Raw genomic sequence first — 9,858 nt, forward strand, 5'->3', positions numbered from 1 at the left:
AAAATGCAGTTACTTATAAACTGCAGGCTATCACTGAAACAATAAAAAGACAAAGATTTTCTCTCAGCAGCTGCACACAATAGCTGCTATTAGACTCCCCCTGACCCGATCATCTCAAAGAATGCATTGTGTCCCCCCAACTACCATACCTAGTGGTGTTCTTGTCATAAAGTTCCTTTACCATACCCCTATCTTCCAATTCCAAAAAAATTTTATAGTGCCATACTGTAGTGTCCACACTAATCACTTCACCCACACATTTCACGATTGCACAATCATTCCATCAGTCAGCAGCTGCAGACGTTTTATGAAGCACTTGTTGCGTCTCACGTTATCCACTGATCTGTTTGCAGTTACATTTAGCTTGAGTGTAAAAGCCTGAATTTCTACACAATGCATCATTGCACTGCATTGAATCTGTATATGGTTACAGCTGAATCAAGATTAATCAGTCCCTGCGAATAAGACATGAAAGCACAGATGTTCCTGCTATATTACACCCCCTCTGTAGAGCCTTAGGCATATCCTGTAAATGATATTTTTATAAACATCATATTTTGACATTGGAAAGTACAATTTTGTACAGTCAGACAGTCCACCTGTCAAAATTAAGCCCGCCCAGTATTAGGGTTATAACCCACCTAGTGAAATGTCTACTCATTTTCAGAAAATCATTTTCCCCAAAGTAGGCTACATTCTCCAGTGAGTATCTTCTTATCAAAAAAAAATCAAACTTAACAGCCAATTATCAATACCCATCAATATCTGGCCATCAGCATGCCATCTTGTCATTGAGTTACCTGATTTTTATATGAACTATGACTATATACCAGTAAAACCTTGGTTTGAGAGTAACTTGGTTTGAGAGCGTTTTGCAAGACATGCAAAATGTTTTAACAAATGTTGCCTTGATATACAAGCGATGTCTTAATATAAGAGTAGCATCATGTCACAACTGAGTATAAAAAAGAAGAGAGGAGCCTCTAATGCCCTGTACACACGATCGGTTTGTCTGATGAAAGCGGACCGATAGACCGTTATCATCGGACTAACCGATCGTGTGTGGGCCCCATCATTTGTTTTCCCATCGGTGAAAAAAAATAGAACCTGTTTTAAAATTTTCGTAAGGTTACAAAACCTATAGAAAAAAATGATCGTCTGTGGGGAAATCCATCGGTCAATAATCCACGCATGCTCAGAATCAAGTCGACGCATTCTCGGAAGCATTGAACTTCATTTTTCTCTGCACGTCGTTGTGTTTTACGTCACCGCGTTAGACACGATCGGATTTTTAACCGATGTTGTGCAGGCAAGACTGATGAAAGTCAGCTTCATCGGATATCTGATGATAAAATCCATCGATTAGTTTTCATCAGACGACCGGTCGTGTGTACAGGGCATAAGTGTAGCAATATAGTTACATTTAATGAAGGTACAACGTTTAGCAACTTATTGCTACACTCAGGCCGCGTACACACGGTCATTCCAAACCAATGAGAATGGTCCGACGGGCCATTTCCATCAGTTCACCGCTGAAGTGGCCTGATGGTCTGATGTGCGTACACACCATTGTTCCAAAAACCGATCGGGTCAGAACGCAATGACGTCAAACACACGACGTGCTGAATAAAACGAAGTTCAATGCTTCCAAGCATGCGTCGACTTGATTCTGAGCATGCGCAGGTTTTGAACCAATGCTTTCTGTACTAACCATCGGTTTGGACCGATCGGGCAGCGGTCCATCGGTTTGATTTTAAAGCATGTTTTAAAATTTTGGACTGAAGGACAACAGACCGATGGGCTATACACACGGTCGGTTTGGACCGATGAAACTGAACCTCGGTCCATTCTCATCGGTTTTGTCCGACCGTGTGTACGCGGCCTCAGAGGCGCCTCTATTCTCTTATATACCCTGTAAAAAAAAATGCTTTGATATACAAGTGCTTTGGATTACCAGCATGTTTCTGGAACGAATTATGCTTGCAAACCAAGGTTTTACAAATATATATATATATATATATATATATATATATATATATATATATATATATATATATATAATTATATAGATAGATAGACAGACAGACAGACAGATAGATAGATAGATAGATAGATAGATAGATAGATAGATAGATAGATATACCACATGTGTGTGTTACTATATCTGTAGTAAAACCCAGCATGCCTGAAACCTGACATGCTGGGAACTGTAGTGCCACTGACCAAGTCCATAAGTCCATATAAATTACCTTGGCATATATAGTTATTATACTACCTAGTGGACTGTGTCTAAACCGACCTTCTGTGTGTTCATTTATGCTTAAACCAACATTTACTCTAAACCATACCAATACATTGGGGGAGATTTACTAAATCTGGAGTGTCCAAAATCTGGTGCAACTTGGCTTCCAGGTTTTATTGTCAAAGCTTAATTGAACAAGCTGAAGTTAGAAGCTGATTGGCTACCATGCACAGCTGCACCAGATTGTGCACTCTACAGTTTTAGTAAATGAACCCCACTGTTCCAATAGTCCATAACGATCCAGCAGAGTTAGAAGGGAGAAGTAAGGCTGCATTCACACCTGAGCGTTTTGTCGCCTGAAGCGCGATGCTCAAATACGCTAGAGGGAAAAAAATACATTATTCCCTATAGAGATGGTCCACATCTCCACGCCAATACGCCTGACGCCGAACGACTGAAGCTCAAACAAGTTCCGGACCCTTTTTTGTTGCGCGTATCGGGCGGTTTGGTCGTTTTTGAGCGTTTCCATTTCCCATAGAAAGTAATGGAAACGCTCAATTCAAGCAACTAGCGCGACAACGAGCGTTTGCTATGGGCGTTTCGTCGCTTTAATCAATGGAACATTTCACCCAAGCAAGAAGATTAAAAAAATCTACCAACCTAGCAACAAGTGATGAAAAGATGATAATTTTTCCTATTGGCTAAAATAAAAAACGTCAAAGTACAAAAATTTCGGACGACGCTGTATGCAAACGGGCGAATAAGCATGAATACACGCGCGACAAAACCGCCGGAAAAAACGACTGACGCTCAGGTGTGAATGCAGCCTTAATAAAGATTGGGGAGCTGCGGTGGCTCAACGCGATTGGCACTGCGCTGACAAGCCCTTCACCTCTGCAGCTAGGGGTTCAGATCCCGGTCTCAGCTACATGTGAATTGAGTTTGGTGGTCTCAGCCCGGCTCCCGGTGGGTGTGCTATGCGAGGTAAGCCTGCGCTTAGTACGCCCACCCCCCTTCCACAAAAACCACCACACCTACACGCACTCGAAATTGGGTTAACATGCACGCACTTTGACCACGCGGTCTCTAAAAAGAGAGGCGAAGGACTAACGGGGCTGGTTGAGCGGGCTAGATCCTCTCACTCCCTTATAGGGAGTCCCTCTGCCCCGTTGGGCTTCAAAGCGGAGCAGGTAGGGCGGGCTGTGTGGGAAGACCCCCTCACACACCCACCATTGCCACCCGGGGCATGGAGAAAGGTGGCAGATTGCCTCTGGGGAGGCCTGCCTACTCCCAACTCCTGCAGTCCGGCTCCTCTCTCGAGTACACACACAAAATACACTTAAAAAAAATAAAAATCTACCAACATAGCAACAAGTGATGAAAAGATGATAATTTTTCCTATTGGCTAAAATAAAAAATGTCGAAGTACAAAAACGTCGGACGACGCTGTATGCAAACGCGCAAATAAGCATGAATACGCGTGCGTCAAAACGCCGGAAAAAACGACCGACGCTCAGGTGTGAATGCAGCCTTAATAAAGATTGGGGAGCTGCGGTGGCTCAACGCGATTGGCACTGCGCTGACAAGCCATTCACCTCTGCAGCTAGGGGTTCGGATCCCGGTCTCAGCTACATGTGATTTGAGTTTGGTGGTCTCAGCCCGGCTCCCGGTGGGTGTGCTATGCGAGGTAAGCCTGCGCTTAGTACGCCCACCCCCCTCCCACAAAAACCACCACACTTACACACACTCGAAATTGGGTTAACATGCACGCACTTTGACCACGCGGTCTCTAAAAAGAGAGGCGAAGGACTAACGGGGCTGGTTGAGCGGGCTAGATCCTCTCACTCCCTTATAGGGAGTCCCTCTGCCCCGTTGGGCTTCAAAGCGGAGCAGGTAGGGCGGGCTGTGTGGGAAGACCCCCTCACACACCCACCATTGCCACCCGGGGCATGGAGAAAGGTGGCAGATTGCCTCTGGGGAGGCCTGCCTACTCCCAACTCCTGCAGTCCGGCTCCTCTCTCGAGTACACGCACAAAATACACCAAAAAAAAAAAAAATCTACCAACATAGCAACAAGTGATGAAAAGATGATAATTTTTCCTATTGGCTAAAATAAAAAATGTTGAAGTACAAAAACGTCGGACAACGCTGTATGCAAACGCGCAAATAAGCATGAATACGCGTGCGTCAAAACGCCGGAAAAAACGACCGACGCTCAGGTGTGAATGCAGCCTTAATAAAGATTGGGGAGCTGCGGTGGCTCAACGCGATTGGCACTGCGCTGACAAGCCATTCACCTCTGCAGCTAGGGGTTCGGATCCCGGTCTCAGCTACATGTGATTTGAGTTTGGTGGTCTCAGCCCGGCTCCCGGTGGGTGTGCTATGCGAGGTAAGCCTGCGCTTAGTACGCCCACCCCCCTCCCACAAAAACCACCACACTTACACGCACTCGAAATTGGGTTAACATGCACGCACTTTGACCACGCGGTCTCTAAAAAGAGAGGCGAAGGACTAACGGGGCTGGTTGAGCGGGCTAGATCCTCTCACTCCCTTATAGGGAGTCCCTCTGCCCCGTTGGGCTTCTAAGCGGAGCAGGTAGGGCGGGCTGTGTGGGAAGACCCCCTCACACACCCACCATTGCCACCCGGGGCATGGAGAAAGGTGGCAGATTGCCTCTGGGGAGGCCTGCCTACTCCCAACTCCTGCAGTCCGGCTCCTCTCTCGAGTACACACACAAAATACACTTAAAAAAAATAAAAATCTACCAACATAGCAACAAGTGATGAAAAGATGATAATTTTTCCTATTGGCTAAAATAAAAAACGTTGAAGTACAAAAACGTCGGACGACGCTGTATGCAAACGCGCAAATAAGCATGAATACGCGCGCGACAAAACGCCGGACAAAACGACCGATGCTCAGGTGTGAATGCAGCCTTAATAAAGAAGTCCTGGTACTCACAACATGCATGAATGGATGCAATTTTGAATGCAATTGTACATTTGAGTCTCTTAGACAATGGAGGTGAGAACTGCAACTTCTACTCAAGCAAGCCTCTGTAGAGGGAGGTTGCATTTTCCATAGTGTCACTATCAAGGAGAAATATACATTTTGACTTATGTGCAAGTATTTTTCTCTTGTCCATCTATCTGTTCTGTAGACTGCATTCTGATAGCTCCCAAAGATTCAAACTTTCCAAAGTGCCCCTATTCCTAGGCATAGTTCTTAGAACTCGGTGTGCAACAGGTCCCTCTGCTACTCCAGTACTGCAAATGGCTATTGACAAAGGCAAACGCAATCTTACCTGCAAGCTTGGATAAAATCCCAGGATTCTGATCAGCTTGCCAACAAAAAAAATAAATAAATAAAAAATCCCCCAGTTGTGAGTCAAGTTTCATTAAACAAATGATGTGTGGATGAAGTTTAACATCAGATCGTCCCGGATAAGTTGTAACAGCCGAGCAAGCTGCTATAATTCACTGGCTTAGACAGCTCCCTTGCTTAGACAGCTCCCTTGCTTAGACAGCTCCCTTAAGTGTTCTAGTTTGTCATTTAGCAGTCCCTCATAAACTTCATTATTGATTGGCATCACCTGTAATCTGGGGGGTAGGGGTTGGTTTTAGGAGGGTGGTGGGGGGGGCACAACCTGCTATTCTGTTAGGGCATTGCGTAAAGCTTATGGGTTCATAAAATTCCCAGCCAGTTGCATTCTGTCTTCTGTAGTCACCAAGGTGGTTGAGAGTTTAAGCTTGCGGATATTAGATTCATAAGTCACACCAAGTGGTGGGCGATCCACTGAGCAAAGCACAAGTCCTCACATGATGACTTCAAACAAGAGACATTACCTTCCAGCATCTGTTGGAGAGACTGGATTTTAAGACACTTGGGTCTCCAGGACAGCAAAATAGAACAATGGTAAGTGACAACACTCTATTCTTTATTGGGAAGCAAAATGAGAAATGAACTTGCTTTGAAAGAGATAGGCAATTGCTGTTTTCCTATTCTGCTCTCTTTACATCTTATATTCTTCTAGGTCTTAATTTACCCCCCCCCCTTTTTTTTTTTTTTTACTTAGCTAGAGAACTTTAATGGAAATGCTATGATTTAAGTCTGCGTATTGCAAACTTGGAGCTAGCAGATGCTATTTCACAGTGTGTGTGAGAGAGAGAGAAAGAGAGAGAGAGAGTGAGAGAGAGAGTGAGAGAGAGCACTGAGCACTGGGTACCTGTTATCCCTCATAGCTGCAGCTCATACCCATCAGATGGGAGCACATTCAGGCGCTGGTGCTTGGGATCAGTAAGTCAGGCACTGAGCACTGGGTACCTGTTATCCTGCAGCTCATAACCATCAGATGGGGGCACATTCAGGCGCTGGTGCTTGGGATCAGCAAGTCGGGCACTGAGCACTGGGTACCTGTTATCCTGCAGCTCATAATCATCAGATGGGGGCACATTCAGGCGCTGGTGCTTGGGATCAGCAAGTCGGGCACTGAGCACTGGGTACCTGTTATCCTGCAGCTCACAATCATCAGATGGGGGCACATTCAGGCGCTGGTGCTTGGGATCAGCAAGTCGGGCACTGAGCACTGGGTACCTGTTATCCTGCAGCTCATAATCATCAGATGGGGGCACATTCAGGCGCTGGTGCTTGGGATCAGCAAGTCGGGCACTGAGCACTGGGTACCTGTTATCCTGCAGCTCACAATCATCAGATGGGGGCACATTCAGGCGCTGGTGCTTGGGATCAGCAAGTCAGGCACTGAGCACTGGGTACCTGTTATCCTGCAGCTCATAATCATCAGATGGGGGCACATTCAGGCGCTGGTGCTTGGGATCAGCAAGTCGGGCAGCTCCCTAGCTTAGAAATTGTCATTTCTTTTTTTTTTTCTGTCTAGGAAAAGTCTGGAGTGCCTTCTTGATACCTGCTGACCAAGTTCATAGGGAAGGCAAAAAAAAAAAAGGAGGGGGGGGGGTAATTTCTTTTGCCTATGGGTCCACACAACATGTGATCACCCTGTAAACGGGACGGGTTTGGCAAGGTAACATTCACGTGACCAGTTGCTAAATAAAATAATGGTAGCCCCCTCTTTTTTGGAGTTTTTTTTTTCAGCACCTTTGGGACAGCGCTTGTTGCGTTTTCAGCACCCTGGAGAGCAGCGCCGGTGGTTTCAGCACCCTGGACAGCGCTTGCCGGTTTCAGCACCTTGGACAGCGCAGCCGCTTTATTTTTCAGCAGCTGAGAAGTGCTGAAGAAAGGGGGGAGACTCCGACTCCTTATCTCCGCCTGATCCTGTCTCTGGTGCTCCTCTCCCCATAGCATCTCTTTTTTATTCATTCTTTCCTCCATCCAAGCTGCCTCTTGACACATGGATGCAACTTATTTCTTTATTCTCTCTCCCTTAATGAAGTTGGACCACCATAGTGTTAAGTTTAGGGAATGTGGACGTGCTTGTTCTTGTGTTAGCTTGCTATAAGGTAAGCAGGGGGTTAGAGCTTGTGCTGAGATGCTTCTCGTTTTTATTGCATTTTTTATTTTTTTAATTATTATTATATTTTTTTTAGATCTGTTGTGTTTTCTCTATTAGCCCATGCTCTGTGCCAATTAGCGGCCGTTAATTACCCCCTTCATTTGTACCGGTTGTCTTTCATGCATTGTGTAATTAAATTGCCTGAGTCTACCATTAAACGCTTGGTTGGTGTGTTATTTAACAAGAGGCAGACCTAGGAAAATCAATTATTTAAATTATTTCCACACTGGAGTCAGGAAAAAAAAATATGGTAATGCGAGCTTTGATTAAGGAGGTTCAATGTCTCTACGTAGCATCTGTGCTAATAATACAATTGTGCAGTGCTGCTAAAAATAAGATTTGGAAGTCAGCATTTTTTTTTTTTACGCAAATCACAGGTAAGCCTCTGGGGTCCCAAGATGTTAAGGAGGGGGTGCATGGTACCGTTTGGCTGTTCATCCTCCTATTGCCTGCCTGCCTACAGCACAGCTCTGCATCCCTTGGTAGCTAAAGGGTTTCCAGCCAAGGAAAGGAGATACCTTAACCCCTTGGGTGCCTGCTAGGTCTATGACAGCCAAATGCCTTAAACAGCAGTGATGCAGAGGTTAACTCATTCTTGGATTTACCTTACTGGCTTTGTGATCCAGAAGTGTAAGGTAACCTAGAAGGGGAAAGGGAAGGGGGAGGCAAAGGGTGGGTGGGGAAGAGACCTATTGTATCAAGCTTAAAAAAAAAAAGAAGCTCAGTGTTGCTTGTAAGGGGAAACACCACTGCCTCACTGGGAAATGAAGGTGTTAAGAATCATGTAGGCGTGTCATAGAGGTTTAAACCTTAATCAGATACCTGATCGATTCACACACTGATCTAAATTGTGAAATTGTAGCAGGTTTAAACCTAAATATTACCTCTTTGGAGGTGTTCACTGATGAGGTTAAAATGCCAAACCAGATAACTGATCAGTTCCCACGCTTGTCTATAATAGAATTTTTAATCCTAAATATTACCCCTTATGTGTTCACAGGGGGGCTGATCCCTATGCAGAGATAAAGATAACATGCTAAATTAGATAACTGATAAATTTACACATTTTGTCTATAATCTGAAAGAGGCAGCAGGTTTGAAACCCAATTATTACTCCTTTGGAAGTGTTCACAGGAGGAAAGCATGGGGCTGATCTATATGCAGAGATACGATTAAAATGCTAAATCCGATAATTGATCAGTTTCCAAACGAATCTATAATATACAACCAACATATTACCCTTTAGTATGTATTCCCATGGGTCATATCCCTATGCAGAGATGAGGATAAAAGGCTAGATCGGATATGTGATTAATTCACACACATTTCTATATGAGATCAGCATATTTATATCTAATTATTGCCCCTTTGGATGTGTTCAGATAACTGATCAATTGTCTATAATATGAAAACGGCAGCATGTTTAATCCTAAATATTAGCTCTTTGTATGGGTTTACAGTGGGGCTGATCTCTGTGCAGGAATAAAGATAAATGCCAGATCAGATAACTGATCAATTCACATCCTTGTCTATATAAGAGAAGTAGCAATACTAAATATTACTCCAGGGGGTGATCCCTATGCAGAGATACAGATACAATGCTAGATCAGATCAGATAACTGATCAGTTTACACCCTTGTCTATACTAAAAGAGAAGTAGCAATCCTAAATATCACTCCAAGGGGTGATCACTATGCAGAGATACAGATACAATGCTAGATCAGATAACTGATCAATTCACATACTTGTCTATAATATAAGGGGGTGATCCCTATGCAGAGATACAGATACAATGCTAGATCAGATAACTGATCAATTCACATCCTTGTCTATAATATAAGAGAAGAAGTAGCAATCCTAAATATTACTCCAAGGGGTGATCCCTATGCAGAGATACAGATACAATGCTAGATCAGATAACTGATCATTTCACATCCTTGTCTATAATAGAAGAGAAGTAGCAATCCTAAATATTACTCCAGGGGGTGATCCCTATGCAGAGATACAATGCTAGATCAGATAACTGATCAATTCACATCCTTGTCTATAATAGAAGAGAAGTAGCAATCCTAAATATTACTCCAAGGGG

General features: G+C 44.1%; 1 protein-coding gene across 1 annotated transcript in view; it reads left to right on the top strand.

The window, feature by feature from the left end:
* Positions 1 to 5,935: 5,935 nt before the first annotated feature.
* BDNF (brain derived neurotrophic factor) overlaps positions 5,936 to 9,858 on the top strand; it is a 140,321-nt gene continuing 136,398 nt past the window's right edge. Inside the window, exon 1 of the mRNA XM_040328341.1 lies at positions 5,936 to 6,157. Within this exon, the coding sequence (XP_040184275.1) occupies positions 6,155 to 6,157 (3 nt within the window). The 5' untranslated portion in view covers positions 5,936 to 6,154. The remainder of the gene's footprint in view (positions 6,158 to 9,858) is intronic.

Source organism: Rana temporaria, chromosome 11 (assembly GCF_905171775.1).
Source record: "Rana temporaria chromosome 11, aRanTem1.1, whole genome shotgun sequence".
Classification (NCBI taxonomy): domain Eukaryota; kingdom Metazoa; phylum Chordata; class Amphibia; order Anura; family Ranidae; genus Rana; species Rana temporaria.